The sequence below is a fragment of the Macaca nemestrina genome, chromosome 9 (genome assembly GCF_043159975.1).
Source record: "Macaca nemestrina isolate mMacNem1 chromosome 9, mMacNem.hap1, whole genome shotgun sequence".
NCBI classification, from domain to species: Eukaryota; Metazoa; Chordata; class Mammalia; order Primates; family Cercopithecidae; genus Macaca; species Macaca nemestrina.
Window position 1 is genome coordinate 814,027 of NC_092133.1, and position 16,063 is coordinate 830,089.

The 16,063-nt window shown below is 54.4% G+C and overlaps 1 protein-coding gene across 5 annotated transcripts in view; it reads left to right on the forward strand.

The window, feature by feature from the left end:
• LOC105471092 (cilia and flagella associated protein 46) overlaps positions 1 to 16,063 on the forward strand; it is a 125,100-nt gene that overhangs the window by 53,949 nt on the left and 55,088 nt on the right. For all 5 annotated transcript variants that reach the window (XR_011607560.1, XM_024789507.2, XM_024789503.2 and 2 more), the window contains exons 27-32: positions 126 to 309; positions 5,024 to 5,195; positions 6,492 to 6,697; positions 8,060 to 8,218; positions 9,008 to 9,157; positions 13,214 to 13,362. Coding sequence is in view for 4 of the 5 variants with exons in the window: in XM_024789507.2 (XP_024645275.2) it covers positions 126 to 309; positions 5,024 to 5,195; positions 6,492 to 6,697; positions 8,060 to 8,218; positions 9,008 to 9,157; positions 13,214 to 13,362 (1,020 nt within the window). In the remaining variant the exon portion in view is untranslated. The remainder of the gene's footprint in view (positions 1 to 125; positions 310 to 5,023; positions 5,196 to 6,491; positions 6,698 to 8,059; positions 8,219 to 9,007; positions 9,158 to 13,213; positions 13,363 to 16,063) is intronic.

The following is a 16,063-nucleotide window of genomic DNA, read 5'->3' on the forward strand; positions in this document are numbered from 1 at the left end:
CCTGGACTCTGCTTTGCTTTGTCTTTTTAAGCAGGAAGTGGAGGAATAAGTCCGGGCCGCATCACACACGTTGAAAATTCTGCCACCCGATCCCGACATTGCTTTCTCACCTTCCCTTTCTTTAGCTTGATCTTCAAGCACATGGTCATCGTGAAGGCCAAGCTCGGGCAGAATTTCTCGATGGAAATACAGAAATTCAAGGCCGAGAGTGAGGACTACTTGGCGCGCATGTGGCACCGCCTGGCCCTGAACTCGCCGAGCGTGTCTGGAGAGCTGGCCTGCTACAACAGCGCCATCCAGGCCTTGCAGGTGCGAAGCCCTGAGCGTGGGTGCACGTGGTAAAATGTGTCCTTTAGCAAAAGGGAGAACCGTGTGGACAGAAGCTCAGCCGGGACCTGGCGTGGGCGGCACGTAGAGCAGCCACGGCTGATGGTGCAGAGAATGCGCCGTGCGGCCCCGGGCACTCCTCTGGCCGACCAGTCAGGGATGATGGTTGGAGCTGGTTTCAGTGGTCCCTTTCCAGCATGCAGGGGTCGTGGTCAGGTCCTTGTCCCTGAGCAGGGTGAGGGGGCCAGAGGGTGATGCCCCAAGTAGTAGCGCCCTGGAGGCCCAGGGGCCCAGATGGGCGGGTGGCTGCAGAGGGGAGCAGGGCTGTGCAGGGCCCTGGGATGTGGGCGTTCTGGGGACGTTGGCGTCTCTTCCCCACCCCCAGGAAGGCGAGACGGGTGTTCCCCTCGATGCACTTGGGGTGGGCTCGGGAGGAGGTGGGCGCTTTGGCGTTGATTTGATGCCTCTGCTTGTCAGAAGCAAGGGCCATGTGGTGCGTACCCGAGAACTTCATCTCGGGGATGAAAAGGCATCCCAGGCCCCTGGTGTGAAAGGCATGAACCTTTCAACATTAGTGAAGATCTTAAAAGGCTTTTCTGTTACACAGGCTGTTTCTCTGGCTCAGAGCAATCCTCCCCTGAGGTCTTTGGATTGCTCTGGTGTCCAGGCAGCCCTTAGCGTTGGGAACTGAGGATGACTGGGGGTCTCTGACGGTGCTGTGTGAGTGCCAGCTCAGGGCACTGGGCAGTCAAGGCAGACGCCCGGGTACCACCATGGGGGAGCCACAGGGAGCCACTGCGCCTCTCTCCGGGGAGCCAGAGGCCACGTCGTTCCTCAGCAGTTGCCCTGCTGGGGTTGGTGGGGATCAGGCGAGGACCTGGCCTCCTCCAGGGAAAGCAGGAAGGGCCTGAGGAGGGGAGGCTGCGGGGCGACTGGGGAAGGCAGGACCCAGCCGAGTCGCACTGGCCGTCGGGGCAGAAGCCCTTGAAAGTTTTCTGTCTTCACTTACCCGAGTCCTTCCTCCAGTTGTCTGTTTTGTTAAAGGTACAATGTGATGTTTTTAGTGAATTCTCAGAGTTATATAATCATCACCCACACACAATTTCAGAAGGTTTCATCACCTCCCAGAAACCCTGCATCCGTCAGCGCTCACTCCCCTCCTTCCCTACCCTGCATCCATCAGCGCTCACTCCCCTCCTTCCCTACGTCCATCGGCCCCAGCAAGCTGCGGACCTGGACACTTTCTGTAAACAGAGCCAAGCATTACGTGGTCCTTCATTCAGCGTGACATCGCCCAGGGCCATCCCCATCATTCCCGTTTAGGGCCGAGTCATATTCCGTTCCGTGTCTCACAGTCCACGCCCGGCTGTTTGTTGTTTCCCATTATCTGCCTGCTGTGACGAAAGGTGCGGTCAGCATTTGCTCCCGGGTTCTGGCGTGGCCCCTCCTCGTCCCCTGGGGGCACAGCCCAGCACTGGAGTTGCTGAGCACACGGTGGCCCTGTGTGGAGCCATGAGATGAAGTGCCAGATCGTCTCCCACAGCGGCCTCACAGGGTTGCCTTCCCACCTGCCGGCTGTGAGCTGCGGTTTCTCCACACGCTCACCAGCTCTCGATGTCGTCCGACGGTTCTGGCTGTGCCAGTGGGTGTGAAGGGGGTGTCTCCTCGTGTTTGGTGTGCCTGCATTTTCCCAGCCACTCATGATGGGGTGCATATTCCCACGTGCTCATGGGCCATTTGTAGGTGGTTGGAGAAGTGTTCATTGCAGTCCTTTGCCCATTTTTAATCTGGTGGTTTGGTTTTCGTTGCCTTATAGGAGCTCATGGTGTATTGTGGATGCAGGTTCTTTAGCAGGAGCATCATCTGCAAACCCTTTCTCATTCTGTGAGCTGCTTTTTCAACCACTTCTTCACTTCCTGGATGGCATGATTTGTGGCACAAACATGTTTTAAATTGTGATGAATTTCTAGTTGTCTGTTTCTTGTTTTGTTGCTTGTGTTTCTGGCGTTGTATCTGCAAAACTGTTGCATAACCCAAGGTCTTGAAGATTTGTTCCCGTTTTCTTCTGAGTTTTATAGTTGTAGCTGTTACATTTATGAGTTATACGGTATGAGACAGGGTCCCCAGCACTCCTCAGCCTGTGGACTCCGGTGGCCCCACACTTCTGTTGAGAAGATGACCCGCTCTCCCTTGAACCTCCCCATCAGGGCCAAGGCCCTCCCCAATGTCCACAGCTTTTGTGGGAGCCACCGCCAGCCTCCACAGCTGCTCCCTTCCTTCCCCATCCATGGCATCCTTCACGTGGCTCCCAGGCCCCACCACCTCACCAGTTCCCCATCCTTCTCCCCTTCCCACCTCTTCATGACAGAGAAGGCCCTGGGCTAAGGGCAGGACCTTGGCCATCTGATCTCACCCCACGTCCTGAACTAAACATGGCTGCTGCCCATTTTCCCCACAAGCAATTCTCTAGCCCAGACCCTGCCCCTAGACCTGTGAATCCTGCTGCCTGCCTGGCCTCACCCTGGGGCCAGCGTCTTGCCCAAAACCAAATGCCTGCTTTTCCCACCATTCTTCCTCTTGCCTTTCCCCTCGAGATGTTGCAGCTCCATCCTCCAGTGGCTGGACTCACACCCAACACCCACAACAAACCCACACCTTGCACCTAGACCCACAGACACACGCGACATAACAGCCCACAGCTGCAACCCAGACACACCCCACAGGCCGCAACTTCACACCTGTAACGCACATCTCATGTACACCATTCACTCCCAATACCCCCAAACACAACTCACACCCCACATCCCACACACACCACACGTCCCACACACACTACACATCCCACATCCCACTCACGCCCACATCCCGAACACACCACTCACACCCCACATCCCACACACACACCACTCATACCTCACATCCCACACACACACCACACACCTCACATCCCAGACACGCCACTCACACCTCACATCCCACACACACCACTCACACCCCACATCCCACACACACCACTCACACCCCACATCCCACACACATCACACACACCCCACATCCCACACACCACTCACACCCCACATCCCACACACACACCACTCACACCCCACATCCCACACACACACATCCCACACCCTCCCACACCCCTCCACGCTCACACCTGCCCATCCAACACTCCATTATGGGCTTCGCCCTGAGATTTGTCCAGACCCCCACCTCCTTGCTGCCCTGGGCTCTTTTCCGTCTCCCTGTGTGGGCAGCACTAACCTCTTCTTGGCTCACCCCGGCCTGTTCTCTGCAGAGCAGTGGGAGGCTCCCCAGGTCCAGGTCAGAGCTGCTGTCCGCATTCTCCAGCCCACAGTGCTGTGGCTCAGTCCCTTCCTGTCTTACCCGCACTGCAGGGCTTTGCACCCCTGCCCGGAGCACCCTCTCCACAAACACCCCCCATAGTATTTCTCAGCGCCTCAAGGCTCTCCTCAGCTTCCGCCGGGTGAGGCCCCATTCCTACTACCACTGGGTCTCTGGTCCTGAGCCATGTGTCCTGCAGAGCATCTGTGCTTTGAGGCCCACAGGCACCTGCTTATGATGGCTGATGCAGCGTGAGTGCTGGGCACAGAGGGAACCCCCAGCAGATTCGTGGGCTGAATAAGTGGCATGGGCCAGCGCTCAGAGAGCCACAGATATTTGGCAGCAGAAATGAAGTGGCGGCGACACCCATGCGACATCCACCCTGCTGGAGAAGAGTGTGGCTGTGGCCCCGGCAACAGCTGTGGAGGGGAGGGTGCGGTGCAGGCTAACCCCGGCCGGCGGGGCTGCGGAGGGTGCGGTGCAGGCTAACCCCGGCTCGCAGGGCTGCGGAGGGTGCGGTGCAGGCTAACCCCGGCTCGCAGGGCTGCGGAGGGTGCGGTGCAGGCTAACCCCGGCTCGCAGGGCTGCGGAGGGTGCGGTGCAGGCTAACCCCGGCTCGCAGGGCTGCGGAGGGTGCGGTGCAGGCTAACCCCGGCTCGCAGGGCTGCGGAGGGTGCGGTGCAGGCTGACCCCGGCTCGCAGGGCTGCGGAGGGTGCGGTGCAGGCTGACCCCGGCTCGCAGGGCTGCGGAGGGTGCGGTGCAGGCTAACCCCGGCTCGCGGGGCTGGGGCTTTGCTCTGCAAGGGTCAGGTTAGGGTGGTCTCATCCGATTCTGTAGCGACGGTGGCCAAGTCTGCCCCGGCCGGGCCTTGGACTGGACTCTGCATCTGGACGCAGGACAGGGCAAACACCTTTCCCGCCCTGAGGAGGCGTCCTTTCCAGCAGGGACGCGGGGCTGCCCGCAGAACCACCCACACAGGGCCACCCACAGACAGGGCGACAGCAGGACCCCTGTCCCGTGTCCTCTTGTGGTGCAGGGAATGCCTGGGGACCCGGGACGCCCCAGGAGGTGGCACCTGCAGAGGGTGAGGAGACAGGGAAGGATTCGCCAAACTGCAGCCTGCCCACACGCTGCCTGTGAAAAGAAACAGCAGCGCCATCTCGCCTGTGCCTGAAACGTCCCAATGAGCCTAAACGGCAGCTTGACCTCATTAGAGGCAGCCTCCAAACGGTCACTGTGGGATAAGAATGAACCTTTTCTTCTAGAAAGTGAGCAATGAAAGTGTTCACTGCATCAGGAAAGCCTCGAGGGCTATCGCGAGGGTGTCACCCTCTCTGTTCACCCCCACAGAAGCCTGAGACGGAGTGGCAGAAGGTGGAGTACCTCATGGAGTTCGGCCAGTGGCTCCACCACAGACACTTTCCTCTAGAGGACGTGGTCTTCCACCTCCGCTGGGCCGTCGAGATCTTGCTGGCCATGAAGCTGCCCAGTGACGCCCCGGAGGCAGAGCCCACGCCGGACGGTAAGCCCACTCCGCTGGCAGGGTGCCGACCCCACGCGGCTCCCCCAGAGCTCTGCTTCGCGCTCCGTGGTCTGGACGGCCGTTGGGCATCCACGTGTCCGTGCAGGCTTTGGAGGCCAGGAGCCCCGATGCGTCACAGCGCTGTCCTCTGCGGGGGCCCTGAGGGACTCAGCCTGACCCCCACCAGGCGACCTTCACAGAAAGGTTCTGTCCAGGTCAGGGAGAAGCCATGTCCTCAGGCACACAGCTGGGCCGGCCCGGAGGCCGCCTTCCTCAGGAGGCTGGGGGAGACCTCAGACTCTGTGGGCACCTCAGCCATCCCCAAGGTGGCTTCCGACTCGAGGTAGGGGCTCTGTTCTCCAGCTGCTTCTCCTCCGCAGGCCCCTGGCCACCCGGCCCCTGCTCACAGCAGTGCAGGGAGGTGGGGGTTTGCTGGTAAGTGGGGACCTGGGCAGACGATGGCAGCCCCACTGGCATCGTCCAGAGCGTAAACACCGCCAGTGCCTGGGCATCAGCTCAGGGTGACCCGGGGCAGAAACTCTGCGGGGAGCGCAGGTGTGCCTGGAGAGTCCCATGGGGTGGTTCCCGCAGGCCTGCCATGAAGAGCAGAGGCTGGCAGAGCCCAGCGAGGGTGGCCACTGCACACACATGCACACACGCACACACACGTACACACGCACACAAATGCACACACGCGCACACACGTACACACGCACACACATGCACACACGCACACACATGTACACACGCACACAAATGCACACACGCACACACGCACAAATACACACATGTGCACGCACACACACACGTGCACACATGCACACACACACGTGCACACAGCCGGGCTGTCCTAGAGCACTTGTCAATGCTGGCTTGCTCAGGGCCACCCTCTCCGTGGCTGCTGCTCCTACCCCTGTCAGGATGAGTGGGGGCCCTGCTCAGAACTCCCAGGCCCTCGGGACAGTCTGGGACAGGAACGGGGTGCCCAGGCCAGGTGCAGCTCATGAGGCTTCCAGGACACACAGGGCAGCAGGAGAGCCCTCAGGGCCTGGGGACCTGGGGCTGGAGCTGAGAGTGGAGCTGCCCCTGGGGGTGAGGGGGCGGCCAAGCTCAGCCTTCGCAGAGTACGTGCAACACGTGGCTCTTCCCCTGGCTCCCGGCCCTCAGCAGAGTGGAGCACCGGGGGTCGGCGAGGCACCGGACAGTCCCCGCAGCCTCAGGCAGGGAAGTGAGTGGCCTGGGGCCCACAGACCCGTAGCCGGGCCTGCTCTCAGCCTCGGGCACCCCGTGTTTCAGGGGAGTACATGGCCATGCAGATGCCCCCACAGAGCTCCGTGTCCGAGGCCGGGGAGGTGGTGTCCTTGGAGCAGCTACGTAGCGTGCGGCAGCTGGAGGCGCTGGCCCGTGTGCACATCCTGCTGGCGCTGGTGCTGTCGCCGGGTGCCGAGGGCTACGAGGACTGCTGCCTTGCAGCCTACGCCTTCTTCAGGCACATCTGGCAGGTGAGGCCCAGCGAAGGCTCCCCTGTCCCTGCAATGCCTCCCGGGACGGGCTGTGGGCTGGGGAAACTGCAGTGAGCATTCTAAAGGCATCAGAGCCTTTCCCAGCATTTCCTAAAGACCTCTGAGATGTGAGCAGTTTCCTGCGACATCCGGGTTCTTCCTCTCTACCGGATGATTTCCATCGGCATGAAAACGAGACTCCCCTCTTCACTCCTGCACCCTCGACATTCCCAGCACTCCCCAAGGGAGGGCTCATGGCTCCCTCCAGATCAGCCAGTCCTCCCTGACACCCGCCCCAGTGCCCTTGCCGACCATCACCCAAAACTGCCTCTGCCTGGCTCGCCACGCCCAGGCAGCAGCAGGCGCCTCTGTTGGCAGCTGGGGCCCAACAGCTCCTGAACCGCCCGCTGACGGGGCTTCCACAACCTTCTTCTGTGCCCCACTCCCACCCCCCTCCTTATCCTGCTCCTCCTACCACCTCTCCCTGTGAAGCCCACCAGGAGCACTGTTGGGGCCGCCCCGTGCGCCTGTCCAGGCCTCCCGCGGGCTACACCCAGCAGGGCAGCGCCAGGCATGGCAGGCCTTTCTTCTGAGGACAAGTTTGCCCGGAACGCCCATAGGGCATCTCGGGATCAACAGGGACACGGCCCAGCCATGGGCACAGCAGGAAAGGCAGGGAGGCCCCCTCATCCCGTCTTCAGAATGTTCCACGCCAGCCCCCCACCAGCCTCCACCACTGCCAGACCTGGGGCCATGGGCGCCCAAGCCGCCATTCTTTGTGACCCTTCTAGGAGAATCGCTCAACGTTATTCTCATGGGTTCTTAATTAGAGACCTTGAACTCATTCACCCGTGGAGTGGCAAGTCCCCCCTAGGGCCAGCCACACCTGCTCCAAACGCCCACACGTGTCAGGGCTGCGAGGGGCCAGCCATACCTGCTCCAAACGCCCACACGTGTCAGGGCTGCGAGGGCCCGGCAGGGCCTGCCAAGGAGACGTGCCCAGTGTCCTCCCTGCCTGGGCACAGCCCCGACGAGAGCCACTGCAGGGAAGGTGTGGGATGGTCAGCAGGGAGCCCCAGGGCCAGGGGTGTCCTGCTGTGGAGTGAGACTGAGGGACACCCGCGGAGCCAGCGTGCTCATGGGCATGTCCCTGCAGCCCCCAGTGCCCACACCCCCGGCCAGCCCCGCTCTGTGCTCTAGGGGCCTCACCTGACAGCAGCTGACGGGACGTAAGACCACCAGAGCGCTAGAGCTTGGGGAGCCCCGCGGGTCTGAGCGTCCCTCACCCAGGAGTGGAGGGTGGGCGGAGTGGGTGGCGGGTGGGTTTTCAGTGCTGCAAACGTGGATTTCATCCCTGCCCAGGTTTCCTTGATGACAGCAGGAAAATCAGTTCTAGAAAGCAGACCCCTGGCAGCAACCAGCTCACATCTGTTATTGCCTAAAAAGGAGAAGGAGAATGAGAGGAGTAAAGAGAAGGAGAAGGAGAAGGGAAAGGAGGAGAAAGCCAAGGAGCCCAAGCAGGTGGTGCCCGGGCGGCCGCGGTGGAGAGGCCGGGCCCAGGATGGCCTGTGCCTCAGTTTCCCTGCCTGTCAGGGTTCTCGGAGGAGCCCCAGGTGGCCTCAGTGCTGAGGCTGGGCCCTGGCCGGTCTCTGTGCCCCGGTTTCTCTCCCTGTCAGGGTTCTTGGAGGACAATGTGAGGGAATGTCTGTAAAGCACCCTGGTTTGTCCCTGGCGGGAATCCCGGGCCTGGAGCTAGCCACGTAACGCATGCGGCTTGCACAAAGCACGTTGTCCCAGGTCTGCCAGGCTCGGAGGCCATGGCAGTAGACACAGCCCAGGGTCTGGGTCCCAGAGCAGTGAGAAGAGTGTTTTTTTAATCCCACGAAGCCTTTCTCTCTGCAAGTATCCACTTCTGAAAGTGCTGGGCAGAGAAACCACTTGGCCGCCCAGCTTCCCAGAGCGGGACGCTCACACCTGGACCCTGGCACGAGCACTGCTGAGCTCACCAGTCAGCTGTCACTGAGGGGAGATGCAGGAGGCAGAGGCTGCAGAGCCTTAGCTCCTGGAAGTCCTGAGCCTGGGCACCCCCAGGCCGACTCTGGCTGCGCACGGGGCAGAAAGCTTTGCGTGCACTGCCTGGAAACAGTGTCAGAGGCTGGATCTGGGTGCTCGCTGGGGTCTGCTGGTCGGGGGGATGCCGGCTCCCCAGGGCTGTGGCCTGCCTGCTGCACAGCCATGCCGGTGGGGGCGGGGGGGCGGCGTCTGCTGTTTCCACCGTTTCAGGGAAATCCTGCATTCTTGCCTTTCTAGTGCCAAAGCCCAGCTCCTAACAAACAACTGGAAGACTTACCCACGAGCATAGAAGAGTGGGCTTCCTACTCCTGCCCCGAGGAAGTGCTGTCTGTGCTGAAACAGGACAGAAGTGACTCTACTGTTAACCCCTCAAGTATCCAGAAGCCGGTACGTTCACATAAGGAAAAGGCTCAAGACCCTCGTCACAGCATGGTGTCCCCTGACCTGTCCCCAGGTCCAGTTTCCACTGTGAACTGTAGCCAGAAAAAGGAGGACAGGACAGAGTTCCATCAGCCCCCAGCCCCCTACAGGCCCTCCCAGCACCACTGTCTGCCCCTAACTACCGACACCCAGGAAAGCCTTCCTTCTTCCCCACCCAAGTCCAACACGCACCTAGCGAGACAGGACAGGTGTTCATGACAAGCTCCCACAGCCGGGTGCTTAAAACAACAGGATCTGATCCCCTCACAGTTCTGGAGGCCGGAAGCTGAAAATCGGTTTCCCTGGGCCCAAATCCAGGTGTCGGGAGGGTGACACCCTCCAAGGGGCCCGGGGAAGATCCCTCTTGTCTCATCCCGGTCGGCCTCTGTGGTCACATGGCCTCCTCTTTTGTGCAGATCAAATCTCCCGCTCCCTCCCACAGAATTACATTTAGGGCTCACCTGGACTATCCCGGAGACCCTCCCCACCTCGGGGTCCTCACCTTATCACATCCGCAAGTCCTTTTCGCCGTTCTGTGGTCATGCACACAGCTCCAGGGGCTAGGACTGGGTGTCCACTAGATCTCTGTGCCTTGTTGGGGTGGATTCTCTTTGGTGAGCGTCCTTCACCTGGACTCCGTCTGTGGGACCTGCCAGGCTCGCTGTGTCCCCATGATTTGTTTCGTGCATTGCTGTGGGTGGCCTATTGGGTGGACAGGCCATGGTCTGTCTGAGTTTGTTTCATGCGTTGCTGTGGGTGGCAATTATGTGGACAGGCCATGGTCTGTGTTTCATGCATTGCTGTGGGTGGCCCATTGCGTGGACAGGCCATGGTTCGTCCATCCACCTGCTGGTGGATGGGCTGTTTCCGGTGAACAGCTACTACATGAAGCTTTTGTGACTATCCGTGCACTGTGTCCTGGTGCCCACATGCCCCCATGCCTGGAGGACACACCCATCACAGACTTTCTGGACCATGGAGGATGTGAATCTCCACCTGTGATGTTTGGTGCCACACTGCCATGCTGCCCTCCACAGTGGTCATTCAGTTCACTGCTGTGCCTGCCATGGGTAGAGTGGCCCTGTGCAGATCTCTGCTGATGACACTCCCCTCAATTTCAGCAGCCAGTGGGTGGGCAGTGGCATTCCCCAACATTTCACGGGACACTCCTGGCCACAGTGAGGTTGGCCTTCAGTGCTTCCTATCCTTGGAGGTCCTCTCTTGTGTTGTGCCCTCCAGGCTATTGCCCATATTTAATTAAGCTGTCTGAGTTTTCTTTATTGGTTTGAAGGAATCTTTTATTCTGGAAAATCGCATGAGCAGCATGTGACCAGCAGATCCGCCTCCACTTCGTGCCTTGCCTTTCCACTCTGTTAAGGAGGTCTTTTTGGGAACAGGGATTAGTAGTTTTAATGTAATAAGAGTCATTAGTCTTTTCCTTTGTAATTAGTCAGTTTTTTGTGTGTCCTTTTTTTATGTTTTCATTTCTGGAGGTTGTACAGATACTCTGTTATAGTATTTTTCCAAAAAGTAGAAATATTTTGCACCTTTATAGTTTTGCCTGTCACCTGAACTTGATGTGTGTGTGGTATGAGGTAGGGGTCAAGCCTCAAGCTTGGCAGTCAGGGTGTCCCGTTGTTCTGACACCACTTCCTGAAATGTCACTGGCCACCTTCCCTGCTGGCTGCACTGGGCATGAGCAGGTGCCCACCTGTGCATGGGGTTGCTTTGGGGTCTCTCTTGCTTTCTGTTAGTTTTTTGTCCTTGCAGCATCATCTCAGTGTCAATTACTGAGCTTCACAACCATGAGTATTTGGTAAAGAAAATCTCCTTACCTCATTCTTCAGGACGGTTGGGCTACTCTTTTTATTCTCCATTGCATGTCCATGTGTATTTTAGAATCAGTGTGTCAGACCCGTCACAAACCCTGGTAGAGTTTTTACTGACATTGCATTGAATCTGTAAGTTACTTTGTGGAGAACCGACATTGTTATGGTGTTGAGCGTTTTGATCCATGGACATGGTCTGTCTCTGCATTGACTTAGGTCATCTTCAACGTCTCTTAACAATAGACCAGAGTTTTCTACATGGCAGTTATACATGTCAGATTTATTTCTGTGTATTTGAAACGTTTGATGCTGTTGTAAATATAGCTTTGTTGTTTCATGTTTAAACTCCAGATAAACTGTGGAAATGTAATTGTTTTCATTTTGGCCTTGTAAGCATCCATTTTGTTAAGCTCTTTATAACTTTAGTAATTTGTCTGTAGATTATTTTGGATTTTGTGTGTACATCGTCGTTTTATCTGCAAACACATTTTTCTTTTTTAGTTTCCACTCTTTACACTGTTTTTTCTTTACCTTGCCTTATATTCTGGCAAGGACGTCCAGTATGAGGTTGAATAAAAATGGTGATAACATCTATTTTTATGTTGCGTGCCCTATCCCAAAGGAAAGTTTCCAACATTTTACTCGGAAGTATAATTGATGTTTGTTGTAGGTTTTTATAGACCTTTATTGATTAAGGAAGTTTATTTCTATTCGCTGAGAATTTTAGTCATGAATGCTTTTATATTTTTATCAAATATTTTTCTCCATCTGTGCAGATGGTGTTTTCCTCCTTCATTCCTTGAATTAATTACCTTGATTGTTTCTAATGATTATCACAATAGGGCAGCTTGGCTGTACTGTCACTCACTCTATGTCACCAGCTTTGGTTGGCGGCTCTTCTGTCCGGGGTATGTGCATCTGTGCTTGTGAGGAAGACGACGTTTAATTTTCCTTTCATGTGTGTCCTCCTCAGGATGTGGTAAAAGTTACGCTGGCCTTTTAGTCAGTTAGCAAGTATTCCTTTCTGACCATTGTTAGGAGAAATTTGTATAAGATTGGTAGTTATTTCATCCTTAAATGTCTGGAAGAATTCCCTGGTAAAGCCATCTGAGCCCAGAGCTTCTGTTTGAGAAAATTTTAAATTATGGATCCAATTTATTTCATAGTTATAGAATTCTTCAGAGTTTCTGTTTCTTCTTGTAACAGTTTTCATGGGTTGCATTTTTTCTGGGATGTTTTTATTTAAAATGCATTTTGGATATATTGTCATGAAGTTGTTCTCAATGTCCTTGTATTACCTTTTAATGCCTGTGAGATCTGTAGAGCCCTGTCAACCCTCGCTCGCTCTCCCGATCAGCCTCACCAGGAGTGATCAATTCCATCGACCTCTCAAGGGACCCCATGCTTTCCAGGCTGCCCGCACGGCCCCTCTGCCTGGCTGTCATCCCTGAGGGAATGGCCTCCTCCTAGATTGCCTGGAATTCTAAGGTGCAGCCCTTCAAGAACCCAGCCTGAGAGAGAGAGTGAGAGAGTGGAGCTCTTGGTGGGCCCTGAACCCAGTTTTCTAAGCCCAGCCTGCAGCACGGTGCAGAGCGCCGTGAGACCCTCGGCTGTGTCAGTGCCTGATAGCCAGGCTCATGTCCCTGGATGCATACTGACTTCCAGATCGCGGCCCAGTCATTCTTTGAATATTGATTACCTCCAGTTCTTAGAAGTACATTTTTACAACAGGTCATCCAACTTTCCTAATTTCTCACTCAAGAGTAATGGTTTTAACAAACTGAGTCCAACATCATAGGAAGCATTAGCTCTTCTTTATATATTAAATGTTTAAGTGGTTGTGTGTGCACACAAAGAAATTCTGTCTCTAGTGAGTCAGTAGTTTTTAGTGGAAAAATGAAACAAACACATAAATTTGAATAAATCCATGAATGGGTGTGTTTCTTGTGGGGATCTTCATACTTGGGTGCTGATGTTCACAAAGATTATCACATGTGACAAAATGAAACCCATGAGTGGAAGAGGGAAGGAAGATAGCACAGCCTCCATCCATCCCACAGAAACGTGCTGAGCACCTGCTGTATGCAGACACGCGCTGGCAAGGGGAGGGAGGGGGTTCTCTGAGGAAAGACCCTTATGCTTGTGGCCTACACCCGCTCCTGTGACCTCCTGTGTGTGTTATGTGTTCATGTAGACGTACAGTTTGTATTTCCTGGACCACCTGGTCAAGGCCCTGCAGAAGATGTGCCTACATGAACTCACGGTCCCCATCCTGCAGTTGGGGGTGCTGATTTCGGACTCCGTGGTGGGAAGCAAGGGCCTGGCGGATCTCTACCACCTTCGGTGAGTACAGTTCCTTTTGTGGAGTGTGATTTCCCCAAAGAATACAAAAATGAACAGCATGTTAAAATATTAATTCTGTAGTTGACTGTGTAAATAATAAAGTCCCTGGGACTTGCACACCAAGTAAATAAAAATATTTGAATATAAAAATGGTATTTTTGGTTGGGATGGGAGGACTATTTGATCCCAGGAGTTTGAGACCAGCCTGGGCAACGTAGCAAGACCCCATCTTTACAGAAAATTTAAAAAATATGTTAGCCAGGTATGATGACACACACCTGTTGTCCCAACTACTCAGGAGGCTGAGGCAAGAGGATCACCTGAGCCTAAGAAGTCGAGGCTGCAGTGAGCTATGATCGTGCCCCTGCACTCTAGCCTGGGCAACAGAGCATGACCCTATTACTAAAAATTTAAAAAATAAAATATGATATTTTTATTTTAAAATTTCTACCTGATCCTTAAGAGAATATTCTTGTTTTAAGGAAATACAGGCCTATCTTGGAGATATTGTGGGTTAGGTTCCAAAACAAAACAAATATCACAATAAAGCAAGTCACATGAACTTTTTGGCTTTCCAGAGTATATAAAAGTTAGGTTTACACTATTCTGTAGTCTATGAAGTGTGCGATAGCATTATGTCTAAAAAATGTACATACATCCATTTAAAATGTATGTGCTAAAAATGCTAAAAAGGCTGGCAATTTCTTAAAAGAAGACGACAATAAAATTTGCCACATGAATCAACTCTTTCACAGATTTATCTGTAGCATGCAACACTGTTTGACAGCATTTTACCCACGGCAGAAGTTCTTTCAAAATTGGAGTCAGTCTCTTAAATGCTCTTCCCACTTTATCAACTCAACGTATGGAATATTCTAGGTCCCTTTTGTCACTTCCACAGTGTTCACAGCATCTTCACCAGGAGCAGATCCCACCTCAAGAAATCACTTTCTCTGCTCGGCCGTAAGAGGCGATTCTGTGTCCATTCAGGTTTTCTCTTGAGACTGTGGCAATTCAGGGCCATCTTCAGGGTCCACTTCGGATTCTGCTTCTCTTGCTGTTTCCCCCACACCTGTAGCTCCTTCTACTGAAGTCTTGAATCCTCAAAGTCATCCATGAGGGTTGGAATCAACTTCTTCCAAATTCCTGTTAATGTTGCTATTTTGGCCTCCTCCCATGAATCAGGAATGTTCTTAATGGGATCTAGAAGGACAAATCCTTTCCAGAAGGTTTTCAATGACTTTGCCCAGATCCCTCAGAAGAATCACTCTCTGTGGCCGCTGTAACTTTATTAAATGTGCTTTGTAAATAGTAAGACTTGAAAGTCGAAATGACGCCTTGATCCATGGGCTGCGTGGCTGCGGTGTTAGCAGTGGTGTTAGCAGGCGTGGGACAGAATTCATCTGCTTGTACATCTCCGTGAGAGCTCTTGGGTGGCCGAAGCATTGCCAGTGAGCAGTACTATTTTGAAAGGAATCTGTTTTTCTGAGCAGTAGGTCTCAAAAGTGGGCTTTAAATATTCAGCAAACCATGCTGTCAACAGAGGTGCTGACATCAGGCTTTGTTGTCCTCTTATAGAGCACAGGCAGAGTACATTGAGCATCATTCTTTTTTTTTAATTATTATTTTTTTAGACAGAGTCTCGCTGTGTCACCCAGGCTGGAGTGCGGTGGCGCCATCTCAGCTCACTGCAAGCTCCACCTCCCGGGTTCACACCATTCTTCTGCCTCAGCCTCCCAAGTAGCTGGGACTACAAGCGCCCACCAACATGCCTGGCTAATTTTTTGTATTTTTTTTTAGTGGAGACAGGGTTTCACCATGTTAGCCAGGATGGTCTCAATCTCCTGACCTCGTGATCTGCCCTCCTCGGCCTCCCAAAGTGCTGGGATTACAGGCGTGAGCCACCACGCCCGGCCAATAGAGCATCATTCTTAAAGGCCCTGGGATTTTCAGAATGGTGAATGAGGACTGGCTTTGACTCAAAGTCTCCGGCCGCGTTAACCCCTAGCAAGAGAGTCCACCTGTGCCTGGAAGCTTGGAAGCCAGGCATTGACTTTTCTTCGCTAGCTATGAAAGTCCTAGAAGGCATCTTCTTCCAACAGAAGGCTGTGTGTGGTCTGCAACTGAAATCTGTTGTTTAGCGTAGCCACCATCGATGCTCTTATTAGCTGGATCTTCCGGCTAAGGCTTCAGCTTCTCCGTCAGCACTTGCTGCTTCACCTGGCTCTTTTATGTTATGAGACGGCTTCTGTCCTTAAACCTCACGAGCCCACCTCTGCTAGCTTCAAACTTTTCTTCTGCAGCTGCCTCACATCTCCTGGCCTTCATGGGATTGAAGAGAGTGAAGGCCTCGCTCTGGCTTAGGCTTCGGCCTAAAGGAATGTTGTGACTGGTTTGGTCTTTGGCGCAGACCGTGGAAACTTATTCATATCAGCACTGAGGTGGCTTCACTTTCTCGTCATTTGTGTTCATACGTTCCCTGTAGGAGCTTTGAATTTCCTTTCAGAACTTTCCCTTTGCACTTACAACTTGGTTAACTGGTGCGGGGCCGAGCTTGCAGTCTGTCTCCACTTCTGACACACTTTCCTCACTGAACTGAATCATTTTTGGCTTTTCCTTTAAAGTGAGAGACGTGTGACTGTTCCTTTCTTTGGAACACTTAGAGCCCATCGCAGGGTTACTAACTGGCCTAATTTCAAAA